Source organism: Rhinoraja longicauda, chromosome 17, assembly GCF_053455715.1.
Source record: "Rhinoraja longicauda isolate Sanriku21f chromosome 17, sRhiLon1.1, whole genome shotgun sequence".
NCBI classification, from domain to species: Eukaryota; Metazoa; Chordata; class Chondrichthyes; order Rajiformes; family Arhynchobatidae; genus Rhinoraja; species Rhinoraja longicauda.
In genome coordinates this window covers 17,194,698-17,220,072 of record NC_135969.1, presented here as the reverse complement: position 1 = coordinate 17,220,072, position 25,375 = coordinate 17,194,698, and the positions used below count along the sequence as shown (strand labels likewise).

General features: G+C 40.9%; 1 protein-coding gene across 1 annotated transcript in view; it reads right to left on the bottom strand.

Moving 5' to 3' along the window:
* Positions 1-25,375, bottom strand: part of prkar2aa (protein kinase, cAMP-dependent, regulatory, type II, alpha A) — a 150,928-nt gene that overhangs the window by 53,557 nt on the left and 71,996 nt on the right. The window contains exons 4-5 of the mRNA XM_078414225.1: positions 21,092-21,175; positions 1,062-1,168 (exon numbers count right to left, since the gene is read on the bottom strand). Coding sequence (XP_078270351.1) covers positions 1,062-1,168; positions 21,092-21,175 — 191 coding nt within the window. The remainder of the gene's footprint in view (positions 1-1,061; positions 1,169-21,091; positions 21,176-25,375) is intronic.

The window sequence follows — 25,375 nt, the reverse complement described above, 5'->3', positions numbered from 1 at the left end:
CCGACCAGAGTACCAGCCATAAGTTAAAACAGAATGAAAATTTATTGTGACTTTTATTGGTATATATAAAATATGCTTGGGGCAATATTTTTTAAAGGAATAAAGTTGAAAGTCCCATTCACGTTCAGCTACCACTATAGAGTCCCATTTATTCATAGTGAATGTAATAGGAGAAAAGTGTTTGATTCACTATATTTCACTAGATATAAACATGCTAGGATATACATCAAAACTCCAGGAATTTCCAAACCTTTGGATTTAATTATGCTGTGTTATTTTGCTAATGACATTTGTAGCCGACTACCATGCTCAAATTTCCTTCACATGCACGAAGGCAGCAACATAAAGACAATTATTTTGTACTTGCAGTCAAAATCTTAAAATGACCAGAATTTCAATCCCAGACTGTAGAGAGAAACCAAGGGGCTTTGTAATAAACATTCCAAACTGTGAGCTGTGAAGTTCTGCAAATCTATTTACACAAATAGGAACAGGTTTTTCCAAGGTGCTATGGTATGCCTGTCAAAAACATGGGTTATACTGTTCTATGAGCATTGATTAGTTTTGCCCCAAACCTGGACAGATGTAGAGTGACCCCTGAACAAAGGTAGAAAGACAGATACCTGCAAACCAAAATTTCCTATCAAATAAACATCCAAATACTGTGATTAAATATTATCTTGTACTTGAATGCTTAAGGAAGCACTCAGAATGTACAAGAACAGTTAAACAGTAATCACTTATTCTTCAGAAGCAAAGACGATAAAAGGTTCAACTGAACAAAGCCCATTTTATTAGAAATAGAAATGTGAAAAATTGTCAAAGGTTTAAACTCAATTTTAAACATTAAAAATAAATTCCAACCTGGAAAGTAATCATATCCAAATATTATTTAGATTAATATGCACATAGTTTTATATATTTAACAATCTACTGTTTTACTTTCTGGTGAAATCCACCTGGTGATCCAACATGGATCACAAAAGAGATCTTAATTTATGCTATAAAATACTAAGTATCAAAGAGAAATCCTGTAGCACTGCAGGATTGAAATGTCTTACCGTTCAATTACATAGAAATTGTCTCCATCATCATCTTGGTCAATGACGTGCTCTGAAGGTTCAACTTTCCTCTCAAACATTGCATCAAGGATTTCATATATCTGTTCCTGTTAAAATAATGCCAAGTCATGAACTGGTATATTTATTTTTTAAATGCTTTTATTCCCTTCCTTTAATTTTTGAAGTACCCAAATTTGCATACTCCCTTATGACTGTAATCGAAAATAACCAGAATGGACATCTTTCAGGAACTTGGTAAATGTGAGATATATATCTTGTAGCATTTCAAGAACGTGCTGAAGCAAAGTGAAATTGCACCTGAATAGACTTGAATTATCAGTTTATTCTTGTTTCAGCAATGGCGATAATCCATGAACTTTAATCAAATCATATCTAGTTCACTAACATCCTGAAGGAAATTAATGTTCTCATCTACAGCAGGTACAAGAGACCTCTGACAATGTGGCACCTTATGATTCTGGTGGTGCTGGATTGGCAGATGTTCCAGACTATTGGTTATCACTCCTATTACGAACCACCATTGCTTAATTCATCTTCTTTCAGATGTTACACAGGAGTATAATAAATTTTCTAGAGAGGCACAAAGTACTCCAGCAACTGACGATGGTGTTAGTGTGTGGGATTCGCTGGTCAGCGCCTACTCAGTGGGCTGAAGGGCCTGTTTCCGCGCTGTATCTCTATACCAGGGATCTCCAAACTATGGCCCGCGGCAAGATTTTATCCAGCCCGCAGCAAGCTCTCAGACAGCGGGGACTGGAGGCAGAAGCTGCCGGCGAAGGTTCGCCGGAGAGCGGATCGCCACTGACCCAGAGCCGGGACAAGCCGAGATATCGCAGCGCCCCCCTCGAAACTTCCCTCCTCGCCGCCGCTCAACCTGGAGGGAGAGAGGGGGTGGGGGGGGGGGAAAGAGAGTCAGGGTAGAGGGAGCAGCGGGTGAGAGCGGGAGCGCGGGGAGGGGGAAGGGTCAGCGGGTGCTGCTCCCTCCATCTCTCCCTCCCTCTCTCCCAGAGCCAGCGAGGTCGGTGCCGCTCCTCCACTCTCTTCTCCGACCCCGTCTCCCTCTAATGCAGCGAAATACGAACAAACACAAGTGAAACTTCCCTCCTCGCAGCCGCCGCTCACCCCGAGGATGCGGGGGTTCTCAACAACAACTACACTTGTGTTTGTTCTTATTTTGCTGCGTTAGAGGGAGACGGGGCGAGGGAAGAGTGGAGCAGATCTCGCTGGCTCTGGGAGAGAGGGAGAGGGGAAAGAGAGGAAGGGAGAGAGGGAGGGAACAGCCGCCGTAAGTGGCGGCGCTCCTTCACCGGACCCTCTGACACCCTCCCCCTCCACGCGCTCCCACTCTATGCTCCCTCTACCCTGACTCTCTTCTCTCTCCCCCCCCTACTCTCTCCCCTCCCCCCCTCTCTCCCCTCCCCCCCCACTCTCTCCCCTCTCCCCCACTCTCTTCCCTCCCCCCCACTCTCTCCCCTCCCCCCCCCACTCTCTCCCCTCCCCCCCACTCTCCCCCCACTCTCTCCCCTCACCCCCCTCACCCCCCCCCCCCCCCCCACTCTCTCTCCCAGTGGTGGTCACTGTATTTTTTCTGTTTTATAAATAATTGCATACCTACGATATATATATATTCCAATATTACAAGCTCTTTTTAAAAATTGAATATTATTTATTTGTTGCCATATAATCCTAATGTACACTAACCTAATCTAACCTAACCTAGTTTAACCTTTCCTAATCTAATCGAACGTAACCTAGTCTAAACTTGGTTGAGTTCATTAAATTTATAAAACTCACACTTCTTTATAATGTGGCCCTCACGCTGAAAAGTTTGGAGGCCCCTGCTCTAAACTAAAACTAAACTCAGCAGGTTAGACAGCATTTCTGGAGAACATGGATAGGTGACGTTTCAAGTCAGGACCCTTCTTCAGGAGGGTATAGTAAAATAAACCCAGTAAAATTTAAAGGAAGTGTGCGAAACAGGCACTGCCATGTTTAATAGGAGCGTTTATAAAATGAGTTCAAAAAGTGAGTTTAAGGGGACCATGCAAACAGGACCCCAGAGAACCACCAAATGTCGAACCACCAAGCTTTAAAAATAATGAGATGTTGGATTATCAGAGTTTTACTTTAATTGGGGTATGGAATTACTGCCAGTGGTAGTGGTGGAGTGCTGCTCCCTCCCTCTCTCTCTCCCTCCCTCTCTTCCCCTCTCCCTCTCTCCCAGAGCCAGCGAGATCTGCTCCACTCTTCAGTTCTAACTGGATGACTCTTAAATAAAGTATCTATTCACAAAATGCTGGAGTAACTCAGCAGGTCAGGCAGCATCTCAGGAGAGAAGGAATGGGCAACCTTTCGGGTCGTGACCCTTACATACTTTAAAGGCTCCAAGTACACTATACCTATTCTGCAATCCAACCACAGAGGCAGAGTAACCCAGTTGACTTTTAATTGCCCTTGCAGCATTCATTTTAAGGACAATTAGATATGGGTAATAAACTATGCATTTGCCAGTAAAAGACAAATCCTAAAATATAAAATTTTAAAAGATGGCATCAGCATAACTCAAACTTGACTAGGTAATCAAATTTTGGGCATCCAGTCCATGGAATCTGAGTTAGCTCTTCATAGATAAATCCTTTCACTCCCATTCCCAGGGCATTTCCCAACAAACCTGCAATCGCTTTTAACCTTTGAACATTTATCCAGTTCCTTTAAAATCACAAATAAATCTGATCCACCACACAGAATCATTGCATTGCAATTTTTTCAATTAGTGTAGACATTCACGCACATTAATCCAATTATAACATTTGCAGTCAAGCACATGGCTGAACCATTGAGACTCAGTAATTGTAAAAGACTCACTTCCTGCCACAGTTTGTTGAGCAGGTTAAAGTTAAGTGTCACGTTAAAATGAAGTAAATCAAAAACAAGGAAAACAGAGAGCTCTGGAAAGATACACAACAAAGGATGGATCTGTGGTTAAATAAGAAAGCACTCCAAGACAACTTGACCTCCCCTTCCACCATCTTCAAGGAACAGGAGAATTACCCCCAACTCCTGGACAACATTCATCACTAAATCAAGATCACTAAAAAGCAAATGATTTGATTATTACCACATTAATCTTTGTGGGATTGCCACGAGCAAATTGGCAACCATTTCCCTAAGCTGCAACCGTAGTATGTACGAGACATTTTTACGCATTCTAAATGGGAAGCGAAAGGGACAATTAAATGAAAATCACAAATCACATTGAAATGTCCTGAAAGAGTGAAGATGAATTAAGAACCCCTTTGAGACCTGCTTCTTCTCTCCCAGTAACCCTGTTTAATAACCCAAGTAAGATTTTAGAAAAAAGAACATTGTGCATTTAGCAAATATCATTTATCTTTAAACACCTTGTTTTCACTTCAATTTAAGCCAGACTTGAAAGGTTAGGGTTTCTACCTCTTTCAGCCAGTACTGTTGAAACAAATTAACCAACCATATTAGTACATTTTCAGGAGAACAAATATTAGTTTCCTGGCATTTACTCTCAGTTTCTCTGACAACACAAGAGGTTTGAGATTTTTTCCTTTTTCCACATATGGAAACAAACTTGAAATTGAATTTCAAAAATTGTGCTTTCAGAAAATTACAAAGTTCAAATAACTGCTCGTATTCTATTTTAAACAGTCCACTGATGAATTAGAACACAAAATTAACAAAAACAATTTTAGTTCTGGTATGCATAACTAACAGCCAAATATGTTTTACCACCTCTTGAGCGCAAGTGGGTCGCTGCATTTATGTCAAATGCGCAGATCGTCTGATAAACAAAAGTTTCCTTATTTACATTTAATGCAATCCTGCACCATGAAAACAGCAAATTTTTAACAGATCCAAAAATGCTCAAGAAAATTGCTTTTATTCCCCAAATTGGAAGTTGCATTCTTTGCATTTCAGCTGATCAAATCAAAGGCAACAGTTTCCGTAGAGAAACGATTTCTGCCCGTGGCAAATGTCAAGTAACATTAGCACTCAGAATATGTTGGAACACCGTTAACACAAAAATCATGCCTACTAATCCATCATCAAACCCACCAAATACCTGTCATCATTTGTGCTATCTAACAGAAGCCTTCACTGGAGGATATTAATAAGCAACATAGCTTCATTTCCTGCAGCCATGCATATTCTACTTCAGGAATTACACTAAGATTGTCAGGGTTCCTGAATTTCTCTCTCATAAAATTCTAAGACTGATTTGACGAGATAATAAAGCAACCCCAGAAGCTCTTGAACTCTATAAACCTGCAAATCCAATGGCTGGATAGATAAGCCAATTTTAATATCCTCTCTCAAGCCAACATCCCAAGCCGAGAACACAACCAGTTGAGAAGGCCAAAGTTCTTGCCATACTTCATCACAAGACTTCTACACTCAAGAAAACACCTAATATAACAGTGAAATAAAAATTTTAAACTTGCTATTAACTTGTCATTGTTCTGCATGTATCCATTAGACTATGGATCTACCCGTCTCAGATACAAGCATAGCAAGATTGCTACAGTGCCCATCTCAATTATATAAGGAAATCTCAACAATGCAACTTTCCATGGCTTTGCAAGCCAACGATCTTCAAGTTGGTCACCAGTATAGGGTGACTCAATTGCTCATTTCCCCAACATGGAGCAGCTGGTTCAAGTGACCAATTTTCCCAATAATTTGTAAATGAAATAGACACATAGCTGCGTATGATTCTATGACTTCCCCTTTTCCCAATTCCAAGTAAACCAACAAATGTGCAAAATTAATGGAACTAATTTTAGCTGGCACAAATGTAAAAGAGCTGTTCCCACCGACCCAATCTAGCACAAAGCATCCTTGCCATAAAGTGAAAAGCAAATGTGCTAATTTGGAAATTTATTTGCATCTAAGGCAAAAATTCATCAAAATATTTCCGTCGTCTATCAAAACAAATTCAGATTAACAGCAGATTAAATCTTTTTTTAAAAATCAGCACAGCACGGTGGCGCAGCGGTAGAGTTGCTGTCTTACAATGTCAGAGACCCAGGTCCAATTCTGACTACAGGTGCTGTCTGTAAGGAGTTTGTACATTCTCCCCATGACCGCATATGGTTCCACCCCCCCCCCCCCCCCGCATGTGCACACAAATTCATGTGCACTAAAACACTGTGCACTAGATCTTTTTTATACTTAAACGTATCAAATACAGAGACCACTTGGAAAAAATGAAAACATGTTCAAAGCTGTGATGGGCAAGGAAAGACTAGGCAAACCTAAACCCATTGGAGTCATGCTCCTGACAAAATGCTTCGAAAATGCTATTACTTTTCTAGCATCAGAATTGTGATCATGATAAGTCTAAGATCTGATATCCACACCATCAATCCAGTCACTGCCTACTGCAAGATTATGTCTCTAGTCAAGCAAGGGAACACCAGTACATCCAGACTAACTGTGCCATGCCAGAAAATCATGAATTCCTCAGGATCTAATCAGCTGTCATCTCCATTAACCTGGGCCAAAACGGCAAGAACAACAGAAATGTTCCCACAGAAAAATATCATAGGCTCAAACACCCTTGCAAAGTAAGCTCTGTTCAAACAGCCACAACAACATAGAATCTGTTTCCCTCTTAAACTTACCACAGTTAGAAGCTGTGACAATAATCAGTTTCTCCACCAGAAAATAGACTGATGACAATGACCAAGAGATCATAAGGTAACAAATCATAAAAACTGCATTTTCTTGGAACAAAAGAACCTCCACAACTCAAAGACAGAAAGCAGTTCTGCAGGCATCAGAAGCATCCAACAAAAATACCTTGTGAACCAAAAATCTATCATTGGTGGAAAGAGAACAGGACAACCAGACTCTAGCTAATGAGTCATAACTCTTCCTCCTCATTTTGGATTCTCCCACTCATAGAAACACATCACCTACCCAAACATACACTCTTGGATCTTATACATTTTAATATCACCCCTTCTTCTAAACTTTACAGATCAACTTTGAGCTATTCATGATAGGATAATACTCTCATCCAAGGAATGAGCCCACTGAAACACATGTGGACTTCTCCAATGAGAGTATATACCTCACTAACACCCCTCACAATTGAAACAACACTTCTCTATTTTTAAATTTCAAACTTTAGCAATGAAGATTGCTGTGCTCTTTAATTGCTTAATTATTTGTTCCACCTGTTTATTAGCTGTGCTTGATATAAAAGAGCACCTTGATCTCCCTGTAGTCCACTCATTTGCAGTCTCACCATTTTGATAACTACCTTTTGATTCCTCCTTGTTGGAAAACAAAGGGATGAAAGGCAAAGAAGTCCCAAGGACCCAGTAGCCGGCATCCAACCATTTTAAAGGATGTGGCAGCAGAGATGAGAAATGTGGTTCAAAACTAACCAAGTGCATGATCTCAGCATTTCCCCACATTACAGTCCACTTCCAAAGTTTTCACGCACTCAATCAGGATATTATCATATCATATCATATATATACAGCCGGAAACAGGCCTTTTCGGCCCTCCAAGTCCGTGCCGCCCAGTGATCCCCGCACATTAACACTATCCTACACCCACTAGGGACAATTTTTACATTTACCCAGCCAATTAACCTACATACCTGTACGTCTTTGGAGTGTGGGAGGAAACCGAAGATCTCGGAGAAAACCCACGCAGGTCACGGGGAGAACGTACAAACTCCTTACAGTGCAACACCCGTAGTCAGGATCGAACCTGAGTCTCCGGCGCTGCATTCGCTGTAAAGCAGCAACTCTACCGCTGCGCTACCGTGCCGCCAAATATTCTCATCAAATATGCTCTCCCATTAATTTTTATATTATCAGCAAGCTTGGATATGTTACACTCTGCTCACTCTGGCGCAGCGGTAGAGTTGCTGCTTTACAGCGAATGCAGCGCCGGAGACTCAGGTTCGATCCTGACTACGGGTGCTGCACTGTAAGGAGTTTGTACGTTCTCCCCGTGACCTGCGTGGGTTTTCTCCGAGATCTTCGGTTTCCTCCCACACTCCAAAGACGTACAGGTATGTAGGTTAATTGGCTGGGTAAATGTAAAAATTGTCCCTAGTGGGTGTAGGATAGTGTTAATGTGCGGGGATCGCTGGGCGGCACGGACTTGGTGGGCCGAAAAGGCCTGTTTCCGGCTGTATATATATGATATGATGATGATATGATAAAATAATAGAAGACGTGGCCTGAGCTTTGGAGCATTCCATGAGTCTTTCCAGTCTGTAAATAAAAGATCCATTTATTCTGACTCACTGCAAACTATGTGATAAACGGTCTTCAATTCACGTAAAAACACTTCTCCCAGTACAGTGAGCACCTATCCTCTGCACCAGTTTTTTATACGTGGTACCTCCTCAAAAGTATCTGGAAATCAAAATATACCAGATTTATTGGTTCCCTTCTATGGACTCGGTTACATCGATTCGATTCAATTTATCAAATTTCTTACGTAATACCACAATGACTTGGTTTTATTGCATTTAGCATTTTTTATGACTGGCTATTTCTTCCTTGAATTTAGATTTCATGTTATTTGACTCCCTCCCTTCTCGAACATCTTTGATGAGAATCAGGTCAAATTTGCAGCATTCTATATATCAGTACCCTCTTAGATCTTGGCTGGTTTTGAAAAAGGTCGATCCCTTCTCTGCAGTCACTTCCCTTAAAATGTTGTATGCAGGCCACTGGATCCTGGTGACTTGACAGCCTTTAATCCCTTTGTTTTTCCAACAGACTACCTTGTGATAGAGATGGTTACAAATTCTTCGACTCTATTCATAGCTAGCACATCTATTATCCATGCATTTGTAGTGTCCCTCAATGTGAAGACTGATGGCAAATAGCGATATAAATGAGTTATCAGGTTTTTTTTTCCTGTTACTCCTCCGCCAGTCTCACCCTCCAGAGATCTCACATTTATCTAGCCACCCTCTCCCTTTTTATACATGCAAAGCTCTTGTTGTTTGATTTTACTTACCGGCACACTATCAAAATCAACTTTCTACTTCCTTGTTAGATTGTCAGTCTTTCACTCCTGGTTCCTGATAGATTTGCAGCCTTCCCATCTACCACAATCTTTTGCTAAGATTCTTCAGGTGCTGTCAAGACCATCTATGACCCAAATGCACAAGTACCCAATCTGCTCCGCCTAGAATGGAGAGAAGCTTCTTAAGGACAGTTAAGCTACAATTGCTCACTGAAAGAAACACTTCAAATATCTCCTCAAATATTCCCGTTTCTGCAAGTGTCTCCATCAAAGACAGTATTAGGAGCTTGAAAAGTGCTTTATTTTTTAAAAACAGATTTCCGTAAATCAGGTCATTTGTAACCTGGGGAGACCCTGGATCATTGAGATGCAAGGGTTTTCATACTAAAGGCAGCAAGATTTCTGTCACCTCACAAAAGAAAGAGCACAATCAATTTCTTGAAGATACACACCAAAAGCTGGAGTAACTCAGCGGGTCAGCAGCATCTCTGGAGAAAAGGAATAGGTAACTTTTTGGGTCGAGACCCTTCTTCAGATCCTTCTCCAGTCTGAAGAAGGGTCTCGACCCAAAATGTCACCTATTCCTTTTCTCCTGAGATGCCGTCTGACCCGCTGAGTTATTCCAGCGTTTTGTGTCCAACTTCGGTTTAAACCAGCATCTGCAGTTCCTTCCGACACAATCAAAATCTTTGTGATTTGATTGTAACTTTAGACTTTTCAACAGCATTTTTGGCACAACATTCCATGAAGTGAGTCATGTTAATTATACAATTTTTACAAGCCCTTTACAAGAATGCAATCAGTTCAACATGTGCACGCCAGCTCTTTCAGAGTCCCACAGACTTTTCAGTTCAGTTTATTATCACATGTACCGAGGCTTTTGTTGCTTGCTAACCAGCCAGTGGAAAGCTTTTGTTGCTTGCTAACCAGCCAGTGGAAAGACAACACATGATTATAATCGAGCCATTCACAGTGTACAGATACATGATAAGAGAATAACTTTTAGTGTAAGATAAAGCTAGTAAAGTCCGATCAAAGAAAGTCTAGGGTCACCAATGAGGAAGATATAGTTCAGGACAGGCGGCACGGTGGCGCAGCGATGGAGTTGCTGCCTTACAGCGAATGCAGCGGCGGAGACTCAGGTTTGATCCTGACTACGGGCGCCGTCTGTACGGAGTTTGTACGTTCTCCCCGTGACCTGCGTGGGTTTTCTCCGAGATCTTCGGTTTCCTCCCACACTCCAAAGACGTACAGGTATGTAAGTTAATTGGCTGGGCAAATGTAAAAATTGGCCCTAGTGGGTGTAGGATAGTGTTAGTGTGCGGGGATCTCTGGGCGGCGCGGACCCAGTGGGCCGAAGGGCCTGTTTCTGCGCTGTATCTCTAAATCTAAAAAAGGACTGCTCTCTAGTTCTGGTAGGATGGTGACAGATCTGAGAGGATTTTAAGAAGATCATAGTTGAAGTAAGAAATGTTGCTGTAGTAGTAACAATTTAAAAGAGTGGAGTGAATGCATTGTGCGATTACAGTTCTTCTTTTGTGACGAGCACATAAATAGTGGCCTGGGTTGGACGTCATCTTGGAAGCAGCAGAGCCTATAACATTGCAAGTTTTCTACATCCACTATCCTTGTGCAAATTATAACTGAACATACTGTCACCACCCTTTCAGACAGTGCTTTCCAAACTGGAACACCAACAGTAAACAATGCTTATCTCTACTTGGGGTTTTAATGGCTCTCAAGAGGTAGCGTTTTTGGAAATCCTTGCCACAAAGGTTGAACGAGGCAGAGTCCTTCCGTTTACGGTAAAGAATTAAGATTTTGGGGAAAGAACAAAAAAGTGAACTTAATTTTGTCAGATCAGCCATGATGCACATGAATGGCAGAGTAGGCTCCAGAGACTAAACAAATGATCTACACCTGTTGCACTTAAGGTCCTATTCCAAAAATGCATAACAGTGGTTATACAAGTTTGCTAATTGACATGCATCAGACACTGATATGACAAACAACAGTTTTTAGTTGTTTCTTTAAAGATAGTTTATCAGGTGATGGAAATTTCATGGTGACAAGAAACTCCAGATGCCGAAACTTGAGCAACAGTTCCAACATCTGAATTTTGGATAGCAACAAGCCAAACTGGTCTAGGGGAATTATAGACCAGGTAGCCTGACATCGGTGGTGGGGAAGATGCTGGAGTCAATTATTGAAGAGGTAATAAAGGCGCATTTGGATAGCTGTAAAAGGATTGGTCCAAGTCAGCATGGATTTATGAAGGGGAAATCCTGCTTGACTAATCTTCGGGAATTTTTTGAGGATGTGACAAGTAAAATGGATGAAGGAGTTGATGTGGTGTATCTAGACTTTCAGAAAGCCTTTGATAAGGTACCACAAGGGAAGTTGGCGAGCACAATTAGAGCACATGGTATTGGGGGTAGGGTATTGACATGGATGGAGAATTGGTTGGCAGACAGGAAGCAAAGAGTAGGAATAAACGGGTTATTTTCAGAATGGCAGGCAATGGAGAGTGGAGTGCCGCAAGGCTTGGTGCTGGGGCCGCAACTATTTACAATATATATTAATGATTTGGATGATGGAATTAGAATGAACACTCGCAAGTTTGCGGATGACACAAAGCTGGGTGACAGTGTGAACTGCGAAGAGGATGTTAGGAGGTTGCAGGGTGACTTGGACAGGTTGCGTGAGTGGGCAGATGCATGGCAGGTGCAGAATAATTTAGATAAATGTGAGGTTATCCACTTTGGCGGCAAAAATAAGGAGGCAGATTATTATCTCAATGGTGTCAGATTAGGTAAAGAAGTGCAAGGAGAACTTGGTGTCCTTGTACACCAGTCACTGAAAGTAAACGTGCAGGTACAGCATGCAGTGAAGAAAGTTAATGGCATGTTGGCCTTCATAACGAGAGGATTTGAGTACAGGAGCAAATAAGTCCTTCTGCAGTTGTATAGGGCCCTGGTGAGACCACATCTGGAGTATTGTGTGCAGTTCTGGTCTCCTAATTTGAGGAAGGACGTTCTTGCTATTGAGGTAATGCAGCATAGGTTAACAAGGTTAATCCCTGGGATGGAGGGACTGTCGTATGAGGAAAGATTGGAAAAACTGGGCTTGTATTCACTGAAGTTTGGAAGGATGAGAGGGGATCTTATAGAGACATATAAAATCATAAAAGGACTAGACAAGCTAGATGCAGGAAAAAATGTTGGGAGATGGCTAATATTTGTGAAAATTGAAATAGCCACATTGTTGATTTTAAAATGTCACTTGATAGTTGAATTTAAACAATGACAAAAAGGCTCCCATGGATTTAACAAGTCCTAGATTTTCTTTGAAAAAAATGGAAGATAACTTTAAGCACTCAGTCATAATTTTCCAAGTGCAGCTTGGTAACAAGACACAACAGAAGAACACATTTCGTACAAAATAAAAATTGGGTTGTATTTCTGACGGTTATAAGTATACTGAACAGTCACAAGAACTGATTAATAGCTGCATGACTAATTTAGCTTTGGTAAATTTTCAATTTCCATAAAACCAACCAGCTTCCTGTTTGGAAGGTCACCTATTTCAACCACAAAAAACAATGAAAACAAATCTGATTTTATTCATACTACCAGTCATGTACATTTATCCAGACAACATTCTAACAGTATCAAATCCCCCCCTCCCCCAGCAAAGTGCAGGGATAGCCAATCAACTAGCCCCCAGTCACATGTAATAAAACAGAAAATTCAAGAACCATGCACAATTTTTATACATCGTGTTTTTATTGCTAACTCTGTCATCTTGCTATTTCTTAATTCTGATCCAATATTGATATTCAAATGAAAACATGCAATTTGTGTTGTGATGACATTTCAAGTTGTTTACCCTGATGCAAGCACAGGTGAGGTGCCATCATTAACAGTGAAAATTTCCTGAAAATCATGAGGGAAAGGTTTGGAGGGGGTGGGGAAGAGGGCTAGGTATGTTTTCTAAAATGGTGTAGAGATAAAAAAAATAAATCTGTTTTATAAAGCAACCGATGAAAAACAAATTCAGCACCCCGAGGATCAAAGAGAAAGCTTTGCAATTTAGCTCTTTGCTTAAATTTGATTTGCAACCTACAGCACTTCAATTCCTCATACACAAATTTAAACCAAGATAATTACCAGGAAGATAGACACCAACTGCTGGAGTAATTCAGAGGGTCAAGTAGCATCTCTGGAGAAATGGAATAGGTGACATTTTGGGTCGACATAGTTCAGGAATCAATTAATAATTTTAAAAAGGCACATGGAATTAAAGGAATTAATTAATTAAAAGTATAGGAAGGAACTGCAAATGCTGGTTTAAACCAAAAATAGACACAAAAAGCTGGATTAACTCAGCGGGTCAGACAGCAACTTTGGAGAAAAGGAATACATGACATTTTGGGTCGACACCCTTGTTCAGACTGAGGGTAAGGGGAAAGGGAAACGAGGGATATAGATGATGATGTAGAGAGATATAGAACAAATGAATGAAAGATACGCAAAAAAGTAACTCTGATAAAGGAAACAGGCCATTGTTAGGTGTGTGCTAGGTGAGAACGAGTACAGACAATGAGACTCAACAAGACAACTTTGAATCCGGTACGAATTGGGTGGGGGAGGGATGGAATGCAACGGTTACTTGAAGTTAGATAAATCAATAATTAAAAGGATATGATGTGAGATTCCACATAAAATTAACCTTTTCTTCGAGTTCCTAACTGCAATAACTAACTGAAACAATTAGCTTACATAAATATTCTCAATAATGCATGACAACAGCATCCTCCACGAATAAAGTGTAATTACTGATAATCTCATGTGTTGACCAACACAATTATCTTACTAGCTCCTGTGAAATTTCTAGTCAATTCATAGCAGAAATCTTATTTCTCCACTGAGGAAACAATGCAATATTCTTCTCTTCCTCGCAGCTGAAACCAACTGACAAACATTTTGTCCGACTGTTTTTCCAAGTACTTTGTATGATTGCACTGAATTGATCTGTGGACATTTGACACTTTTAAGGCAATGACAGGCTCTTGCATGAGAAAACCCCCCAGAAAATCCTGGAAGCAGAATGAAAAGGAGATTGTTGTAAGCTTACATATGGTTTACTTAGCAGAATTTCTAATTGTTTTCGATAGTTTTGCTGACACATTTAGTTTAATTTCAGAAATAAAACAATTATAATCCCATAGCTTCTTAGCAGCATCACCAACCTCACTTGGCAACAATGATTCATGAAAGAGTATCTGAGACCACACACATGGTCGGGTACTTCTGTGCCTCTGACCTTCACTAATTTTCCCATGCCTGATCCCGACAAGTTTGGAAGAAAGAAGCCAACTTTAAATTCAAGATCAAGTAAATTAAGAACTAGCAGCAGACCATTCAGCACAGCTGCATATTTCTCCATTCAACAAATCGACAGCTATCATTTCACTCGGGTCTGGTATATTTCCTGCTCTTGTCCTTCTGCACTAACCTCATAATTCATGAATCTCTTAATATCTAATAATTTTAAAATTGATATCCCTTTGCGGATTCTTTGGCTTCTCCATGCAACTTGCTTTCCTAGCCCTCTATGTCACGGGCAAATTTGCCAATATTACACTCAATTGTCCTTCAAGTCACCACCTGGCCACTCACACCTGACTGATCTAAAAGTGACCCATTTATACCCACTCTGCTTTCTGCGATTTAACTAATTGCTGATCTAGCACTCTACCTCACCCATATCCCGATGCCAAAGCTGTCTTCATGCCTCATCCTCCTTCAAAAAACAGAAACATTTTCCCTCCGCAAAAATGACATTGACATCAGGAAGATGAGCACAGCATGTAACCACTGAATCATGACAGTAAGCACAAACTCATCAGAAGCTTTGTGGAAATTGACTTTTGTCAGAACTCCTCCTATAAAACAATTGTTCAGGCTATCTCAAAAGAGAGTTAGATAAAGCTCTTAGGGCTAGCAGAATCTTAGTTAATCCTGCTATCTGACAAGACCGTAGTTGGTTACAGTCAAGTAGAGGAAAGGCTCAGTGTGAGAATCTTAAAATACAAGGCATTTTACGCCTATTTTGAACAGGCAAACAAAATTCCACCTCAGCGCATCACCACATCCCCATCTATCTTGATGACAGCAGAGCTTACAAGGTTAACCACTGCTCCTACACAGGTTTGTGGTTTTGCTCAAGCTGTCACAATTGTGAAAGGCTGCAAATTACAAATAAGCAATGCACAAATCATCTCAAACCAAAGCCAAAAGTAGAGTTGATGCAGTCAATTTGGTTTTGTCAGAAATGCAAAGTTAATCCATCACGTCCAAGTGCAGACTACGAAAGTGTAGCCTTGGCTTTGTATTATGATTACCTTAATATGCTCTGTGCAAGATAATTATTAGACCTACATTCAACTTTTCTTGAACACCTAGTCCTGTACTGAACAAGAGAAATGCCAAAGCTTCAAAAGTAATTAAGGAGGATTACAATAATAGGATTACCATTGCCCTTCATCTATAACTGCTACGGTTTAGCTCAAAGTAATGACAATGCAGCCTGATAAGGCCATCTGAAGGTTAAGCCATGAACAATTTGACTAAATGGAAAATGAACATACAGTTAAAACAGCTTCTCAAAAGAACAAATGAATTACATTGAAAATGAAATGACTGCAGATTGGAAATCTGAAATAAAAACGAAATGTAAATAAATCAGCAAAAGCGGAAAGAACAGTTGGGCAGAAGCTCCGAGAGAGAAACAGTTAATGCTTCAGGTTAGAGCCTTTATCAGAAATGGAAAAGTTAAAATCCAATAAATTTCAAGTTGCAGAGAGAGCGAGAACATCTGCAATATCTGTGAAATTGAATAACATGTAGTGGTGACGCCAGTTCAGAGAGTGCTGTGAAGATTTGTTAGTTGAGTCAAATCAGGCTGACGAACATTTAAACAGAAGCTGATCGAGAGCAAAAAGACACAGTGTAAACCTGAGATACACAAAACAGAGCATTTGCTGGAAATCTGAAATAAAAAAGAAAGGTTGGGCAGCATATGTGTAGGGAGAAAAAGCAGGTTCATGATTTTTGTCAGAACTGGCTCGTTATGAAACAAAATGGAAACTGTTGAATTCAATGTTGAATCCTGAAATTTGTAGCATGTCTCATCAAAAGACAAGGTGCTGTTTTGAGTCTAGGCTAAAGTTTTAACTAAATTACCTGCTTCAGGCATGAATTTAACCTACACTTTATTTAGCAATTATCCTCAGCTTGTGCCTTGATGCACATTTGCAATGTTTAGCTGCAGGGATAGCATTTTATCAAACTTAGAATTGATTTAAGCTAAATTATTGGGTCAAATTATTCTGTGTGGGGAAAACAACAAGCCAACAAACTCATTGGGAACAAATGGGACTCTGGATTACTGCTATTAGTAATGCTATTGGATTCTGGGAGTATTGGTGAGATTGTCAATCTGACAGCATGCCTTTGCTAATTTGCAAATAAACTGCAGAAGATGAAAGGTGCATCCGATAAACATTGGTTATAAACATTGGACTCTATTCAAGGCCTGGATAGAGTGGATGTGGAGAGGATATTTCCACTAGTGAGAGAGTCTAGGACTAGGTCATGGCCTCAGAATCAAAGGACATTCATTTAGGAAGGAGATGAGGAGGAATTTATTTCGTCAGAGAGTGGTGAATCGGTGGAATTATTCGCCGCAGAAGGTTGTGGAGGCAAAATTAGTGGATATATTTAAGGCAGAGATAGATAGATTTTTGATTAGTACGGTGTCAGAGGTTATGGAGAGAAGGCAGGAGAATGGGTTTAGGAGGGAGAGATAGATCAGGCATGTTTGAATGGCAGACGATGGACCAAATGGCCTAATTCTTCTCCTATCACTTATGATCTTATGAACCACTGATTCTAGTCTCCTCAGCCAAAATGAAAGAGATTGTGCAATCATTTTGCGTTCTCGTTGAAAATGAAAAAAGTTTTGAACTTCAAATTTCAATTGCCAATAGCACTTTCTTCCTGGTAACATGTACCTTCATCACTATTTTTTTTCTGCATTCATGACTATGACACCTCAAATTAAGTTGCTCTCCTTTCTAACCAAACCTGCAGCATTGTATCCCCATATCCACAGTTGCATCTGACAGCATTTAAAAAAGGATTTTATAGTGGTACTTGAATTGTTTGGGCACAGAAGGCTCGGGGCCTAGTGCTGGAAGAAGCGATTAATATGGATTGTTGCGCATTGATCAGCATGGATGTGTTGGGCCGAACAGTATATTTTCATGCTCCATGACTATGATTCTAAACTGCCAACCACCGAGTTGTTGCTCATTACTCCCTCCTTTGCAATGGTCCCATAGAAACATGGAAAAATTAGGTGCAGGAGTAAGCCATTTGGCCCTTCAAGCCAGCACCGCCATTCAATATGATCATGGCTGATCATCTAAAATCAGTACCCCATTCCTGCTTTTTCCCCATATCCCTTGATTACTTTATCCCTACGAGCTAGATCTAACACTCTCTTGAAAACATCCATTGGCCTCCACTGCCTTCTATGGCAGAGAATTCCAGATTCACAACTCTCTGGGTCAAAGAGTTTTCATCTCAGTCCCTGGTTCGGGACTCCCCCAACATCGGAACATTTTTCCTGCATCTAGCCTGTCCAATCCTTTAAGAATTTTATATGTTTCTATAAGATCCCCTCTCATCCTTCTAAATTCCAGTGAATACAAGTCCAGTCGACCCATTCGTTCATTATATGTCAGTCCCGCCATCCCGGGAATTAACCTGGTGAATCTACTCTCCGCTCCCTCAATAGCAATAATGTCTTTCCTCAAATTAGGAGACCAAAATTACACACAATTGCGGTCTCACCAGGGCCCTGTACAACTGCAGTAGGACCCCCTTGTTCCTAAACTCAAATCCTCTCACAATGACGGCCAACATGTCATTTGCCTTCTTCACTGCCTGCTGTACCTGCATGCTTACTTTCAGTGACTGATGTACAAGCACACCCAGGTCTCGTTGCACCTCCCCTTTTCCTAATCTGACACCATTCAGATAATAATCTGCCTTCCTGTTCTTGCCACCAAAGTGGATAATCTCACATTTACCCACATTATAATGCATTTGCCATCTTACCCAACCTATCCAAGTCACCCTACAGCCTCATAGCAGCTCACACTGCCACCTAGCTTTGTGTCATCCGCAAACTTGGAGATGTCACATTTAATTCCCTCATCTAAATCGTTAATATATATTGAAAATAACTGGAGTCCCAGCACCGAGCCTTGTGGCACCCCACTAGTCACTGCCTGTCATTCTGAAAGGGACCCGTCAATTCCTACTCTTTGCTTCCTGTCTGCCAACCAGTTCTCTATCCATGTCAATACCCTACCCCCAATATCATGCGCTCTAATTTTGCACACTAATCTCTTGTGTGGGACCTTGTCAAAGGTTTTTTGAAAGTCCAGATACACCACATCCATTGGCTCTCCCTTATCCATTCTACTTGTTACATCCTCAAAAAATTCCAGAAGATTAGTCAAGCATGATTTCCCCTTCATAAATCCATGCTGACTTTGACTGATCCTGTCAACTGCTTTCCAAATGCGCTGCGATAACATCTTTAACAATCGACTCAAGCATCTTCCCCACTATCGATGTAAGGCTAGCTGGTCTATAATTCCCTGTTTTCTCTTTCCCTCCTTTTTTTAAAAATGGGGTTACATTGGATCAGTTCCTGTGGACTGGAGGGTAGCCAGCGTCGAGAGAACATTGGAAAATGATCACCAATACATCGCTAACTAATCCTTCCTCATTACACAATACCCAGTCTAGGATGGTCTGCCCTCTAGTCGGTTCTTCTACATATCGATTTAAAAAACCATCCCGTATACATTCCAGGAAATCCTCCTCCTCAGCGCTGCTACCAATTTGGTTGGCCCAATCTCTATGTAGATAAAAGTCACCCATGGTAGCTGCTGTACCTTTGCTACACGCAACCCTAATTTCCTGCTTGATGCTATCCCCAACCTCCCTACTGCTGTTTGGTGGTCTGTATACAACTCCAACAAGCGTTTTCTGCCCTTGGCTATTTCGCAGTTCTACCCATAATATTCTACAGCATCCAAGCTAATGTCTCTCCTTGCTATTGCATTAATCTCCTCTTTAACCAGCAAGGCCACCCCACCTCCTCTTCCTTTCTGTCTATCCTTCCTGAATATCGAATACCCTGCATGTTTAGCTCCCAGCCTTGGTCACCCTGGAGCCATGTCTCCGTAATTCCAAGTATATCATATTCCTTAACTGCCAACTGTGCATTCAATTCATCCACCTTATTATGAATGCTCCTCGCATTAAAGCTTTCAGGTTTATTTTTCTTATCTCCTACCTTTTGCTTCTGTTCTCCTTTTATGCCACATCAGTCCAAGCCTTATTTTTCCCAAATCCTTTTCAATAGTGAACTCGTTCACTGACTCCTGCTCTGCCCTATTTCTGAAGAGTTGGTCAAGCTTTGACTTCTCCCTTATTGGGCTCTCTAGACATTGTCTGAGGAAACTTTCTATATTAGGAAAGTTAAAATCTCCACATATGCATTGTGAAAAGATCCTGAATGGTTGCATCATGGCCTGGTACGGTATTTCCAACACAAGAATGCAAGAGGCTGCAGACGGGGTGGATTCAGGCCAGTCCATCACCCTATATAAATGGCTGCCTCAAGAAGGCAGCATCAATCAGCAAAGACTCCTACCATGTTCTCTTCTCACTGCCACCTTCGGGCAGGAGGGCCTGAAGCCCCGACCATCAGGGTCAGGAAATTTCCTACAACGATATGGTTCTTGAAACGACCTGCACAACCCTTGGTTGTGTATAAAATCATGACAGGAATAGATCGGGTAGATGCACAGAGTCCCTTGCCCAGAGTATGTGAATCGAGGACCAGAGGATATATGTTAACCGTAGGTTTAAGGTGAAGGGGAAAAGATTTAACAGGAATCGGAGGGCTAACCTTTTCACACAAAGGGTGGTGGGTGTATGGAACAAGCTGCCATAGGAGGTCGTTGAGGCTGGCACTATCCCAACATTTAAGAAACAGTTAGACAGGTACATGGATAGAACAGGTTTGGAGGGATATGGACCAAACGCAGGCAGGTGGGATCAGTATAGCTGGGATATGTTGCCCGTGCGGGCAAGTTGGGCCAAAGGGCCTGTTTCCACATAGTATCACTCGGGGACTCTAACTGAACACAATAATGGACAACCTCTTGTTCCATCATAGACTTGTTTTCTAATTGCACTTTGTACTAATGTCTTGTTTTTTTTGCACTATTTATATATAATTTATGTTTGTGTTGTCTGTGTGCCTGCAATGCTGCTGCAAGAAAGACTGTCAATGTATCCTCCCTCACTGCATATCACAATGCACACAATTTGACTTGAGATCCTGCAGAACGACATCTGTATTATTTTTACTCAAATTCTCCTGCAATTAAAGCTAAAATACATTTCGCTTACCTTAATGCTTGCTGTATCTGCCTGCTATTTGCTTAATATTGCACCAAACTTCAAAGAACCTTTTAACAATGTAACCTAAAACCTTTCAGTAAATGATATTTTGAAGAGCACAACATCTTTACAATCTCGATGAAGCAAAACTAAAATGACGTTTAGTTCTTTTTCCGTGAAAACCATGGCCATGGGAGGGGACTCGTTGGTCACAGAGCTGGATGCCTCAGTTACCGTCCCAATTCAAGCTCTGGTGCCATAGCTCATGATCTGCACATGACAGTCAGCTAACCCAAGAAGTAATGTCATGTGCAAAATATCCCAAATACATTCCACATTTTAACTGGATAAACAAGTAACAATTACACACAGCTTGAACTATTGCCCAGAGCAAGCCATAATACATCATGATCATCTTACCTGGTCAAGACTTTTGAACAGAACAATGTCCTTACAGGCTTCCTGTAATCTATTTCGCTGATCATCTGACTTTGGATAAACCACCTGGAATAGGATAAGTAATACTTTTAGGTGAATAGCAAGTTAAATTTAGTGGTGCACATGTAAAAGTACCAGGAAGACATCTCAGAAAGCAGTTTAATAGAGTCAGAGTCAGACAGCATGGAAACAAGCCAATTGGTCCAACTTGCCCACATCGACCTATGTGCCCCATCTATATTAGTCCCACCTGCCCATGCTTGGCCCATATCCCTCTAAACCTATAGTATCCATGTTCCTGTCTAAATGTTTCTTAAACATTGCGACAGTACCTGCCTTAACTACTCATATGGTATCTCATTCCATACACCCACCACCCTTTGTGTTACCCCTCATGTTCCTATTCAATCTTTCCCCCCTCACCTTAAACCTATGTTCTCTGGTTCTTGATTCCCCAACTCTGGGCAAAAGACTCTGCATTTACCCAATCTATTCTTCTCATGATTTTGTACGCCTCCTTTGATCACCCCTCATCCTCCTTCACTCCAAGCAATAAAGTTCTAGCCTGCTCAACCTCTCCCTGTAGCTCAGGCCCTCTGGTCCTGGTAACATCCGTGTAAATATTCTCTGCACCCTGTCCAGTTTGGCATCATCTTTCCTTTGAGCAGTTTAATATCAATTACTTTATTCAGTGTTTTTAGGGTTCATGATTTTTCTTGCTGGTAAATGTACAGTATAAATCTGGATTTAGCCATTCAGTTTCTGTAATTAAATGGAAATAAATATCACTTAAGCAAACAATAAAAATCATTTTTGAATGAGACCAGTGCTGAGACAAACACAGAACAGTCCAACACACAAACATCTGTGCCGACTATGACACCAATCTAAACTATGCATCTGCGCTTCCTTAGCAGGAACTTTATAAATATTTTGATTTCAGTAGTTATGTGAATATTGAACAGGCGAGGAATCAATTGTGATTGGGCCAAATGTATTTCAAGAACGGAAGGAATTGTGCAAAACCTAGGAATAAAAAGTAGAAGCAAATTTTATTGTCCCTTTCTTACTGGCAATATTCTGTATTTGCCATCCAGGTGTTTTGGTTCAGGACCCTTTTTCATAGTGTTTTCTGGTATCTTTTGTAGAAAAGATCAGTCCATAAATTTATTTTATATTTCAATATTTCTGACGTGAGAAATTTCCTTCCTGGAAAGTAGATATTGTTTTGTGAACAGGGCACAACAAATCTAGTAATATATACACCCTTTGGCCCAACTCGTCCCTGCCGACCAAGATTCCCCATCCATTCCAAACTCATTTGCCTGCACTTGGCCCAGATCCCTCTCAATCTTTCCTACTTATGTACCAGTTCAATTGTCTTTTAAATGTTTTGGTACCCGCCTCAACGACTTTATCTGACAGCATTTTCGTAAGCCCACTATACTTAAGTGTGAAAATGGTGTCCCTCAGGCCCCGATTAAATCTCTGCTCTCTCACCTCAGAAGTCCTTCCCTTATCATGGGACAAGGACTTTTGAATATTTACTCTATCTATTCCCCTCATGATTTTAAAACACCATTCCTCAGCCGCCTTCACTCCAAGGAAATAAATTCTAGCCTTCCTATCCTCTTACTGTAGCAAAGGTCCTCAAGTCCTAGCAACATCCTTGTAAATTTTCACTGCACTCTTTCCAGCTTAATGGCTTCTTTCCTAATAAAGGGTGACCAAAACTGTACAATACTCCAAGTAGTGTCTCACCAATGGTCTTGTTTAACTAACATAACATCTTAACTTCAAAACTCAGTTCCTTGACTGATGATGGCCAATGTGCCAATAGCCTTCTTCACCAGCCTATCCACCTTTGCCACCAATTTCAGGCACTGCGTTATACTTCTGGATCATTCAGCTATACAACACTCCACAGGCCCTACTGCTCCCTGGGAAGGTCCTGCCTTGGTTTGACTTCCAAAATGTAACGCCTCACATTAATCTGAATTTAACCTCAATATAAATCGTATTCGAATGCCCAAGCTCCCAGCATCTGTACAGTAAATTAGATACATCACAACAGTTAAAACATCTTGAAAAATGTATCCATGAGATAATTATGATTCCAAGTCCCACAGTTGTCAAGTAGTCTGATCAATGTTTTCTTAAGTAAGTATTAAACTTCATTTTGATACAATTTTACAATTTTCTTCAACTAGTGCTGGCTAAGCTACCACTGAAGTCTAAAGTTGTCTCTGTCCTAATGTCTTTTACATGTCCATTGAAGTTTCCAAATTGAAGCATCATTCAGAGGCATGGTGGCACAGCGGTAAAGTTGCTGTCTTGCAGCTCCAGAAACCCGGGTTCGATTCTGACTACGGGTGTCGACTGTACGGAGTTTGTTCGTTCTCCCCATGACCTGCATGGGTTTTCTCCGGGATCTCTAGTTTCCTCCCATATCCCAAAGATGTACAGTTTTATAGATTAATTGGCTTGGTATAATTGTAAATTGTCCCTAGTGTGTGTGGGGATCGCTGATCAGCGCAGACTATGTGCGCTGAAGGGCCTGTTTCCACCTTGTACACCCTGACCTTTTATGTTATTACATACATCTTTTATATCCACCCTGCTGCATTACTAGGAAGTTCTACGATTAAAAAAAAGAGTTGAGAACCGCAGCAGGAAGTCTAATCTGAAGAACAATAATTGGAACTAGCTCACCAGTGCTTCCACTAATCAATTACATCCTCCTCCCTCTATCACTAAAGCAGTAATAATTATTCAGGTAATAACTACGAGTGGGAACAAATTTAAAGCGTTAACCTCCAGTGCCTAATTCACATTCAAAGCTTTACCCTATAACCAACAGAATATATGCCAAACAATATATTCTCCAATAAATGTAAGAAATGCAGATATAAAGTAGAAAACTAAAATCAGGAAATAAATCCCTGCTCGATATTTTTTTTCCATTTGTTTCATAAAGGTTTCTCTTAAGGATTGTAGTCTTCCAGGATAATTAAATAACCTATTTAAAAATCTCAGATGAGCAGCTCAATTTATCTAATTAAAAAGTTTTCACGTGACTTTTAAAACAAAAATAAGAACATAATGCTGAATTAATCACTTCAACCCCACCTCGCATGCCTGACTCCCCTCCAGCAATAGCAATCAATCAAGCTAATGGTACTTATAGAATTGCACACAGTAATTAATTAAAGATTAGCACGCTGTTCGCCTAGTTCGCTGAAATTATTTGCCACAAATTGTGATAATTAAACCCAGATCTTTTAAGTCTGTCAAGCTTTATCTTGAACTGAAGTGATGGGTCCCATTGGTAATCAGATGTTTTTCAATGTAGCAATTATTTTCAGCTTGTAAAGCAACATATTAAAGTTACCCACAAAGTCAATGGTCTCTGAAACTACTTCCTATTTCTGAACAAAACTGTTTAGTATTTTTCCCTTCAGGATTTTAAAGCGAGAATGCTTTCCATTTGCATTTATTGGCCCTCGAGATAGAGAAACCTTTCTAGATGGCGGCAGCGGACAGAAAATAATGATGTCGCTGAGTGGGCTTGGGGCTTACCTCCCGTGCCTTTGGAGGGCCTCGGAGGTGCTCTGGGTTGGGATATGGAGGCTGAGAGAAGGCCAGAGGCAAAGGACAGTGCGTTGACAGGTCGATGTCGAGGAGCTGTCAGAGTGGTCGAGACGGCGGGCAGGTTTGCTGAAGGCACTGAAGCAGCCAGGGGCTCAAGTAGATCGGGTGGTGTTTCAAGTGGCCGAGCGTGCGGAACAGATGCGGCCTGCAGCAGCACAAAGCGGGAGAGCAGTGTTGGAGGACATTGACACTCCGTCTCACCATGCCGACCTCTGCAACTCCAACCAAGTGCTGCTGCCAAGACAACGGGCCTTTGACCAAACTAAGACTTTTAACTTTTTAAGTAAATGGGTACAAGATGGCACCTAAAACGTGGTGACTTGTGTACTGACACAGTGTTCTACTCTCCTACACTCTTATACTTAGTATGACTACGGCTAATGTATAGTAGGATTGTCACTGGATATTATGCAAAAAAAAGAATTTCCCTGTACTTGGGTAGACAATACAACAAAGTGCCATTGAACAGATGCAAGAAACCCAGGACAAGACTGAAACCCAACACTGCCCTAGTAGCTCCTGATCATAGGTATACACAGACTGCCCAAGTATGACCCTTCTCAATAAATTTCATTGACATTTTTACAAATGTCTCAGAAGGGACAATATGAATAA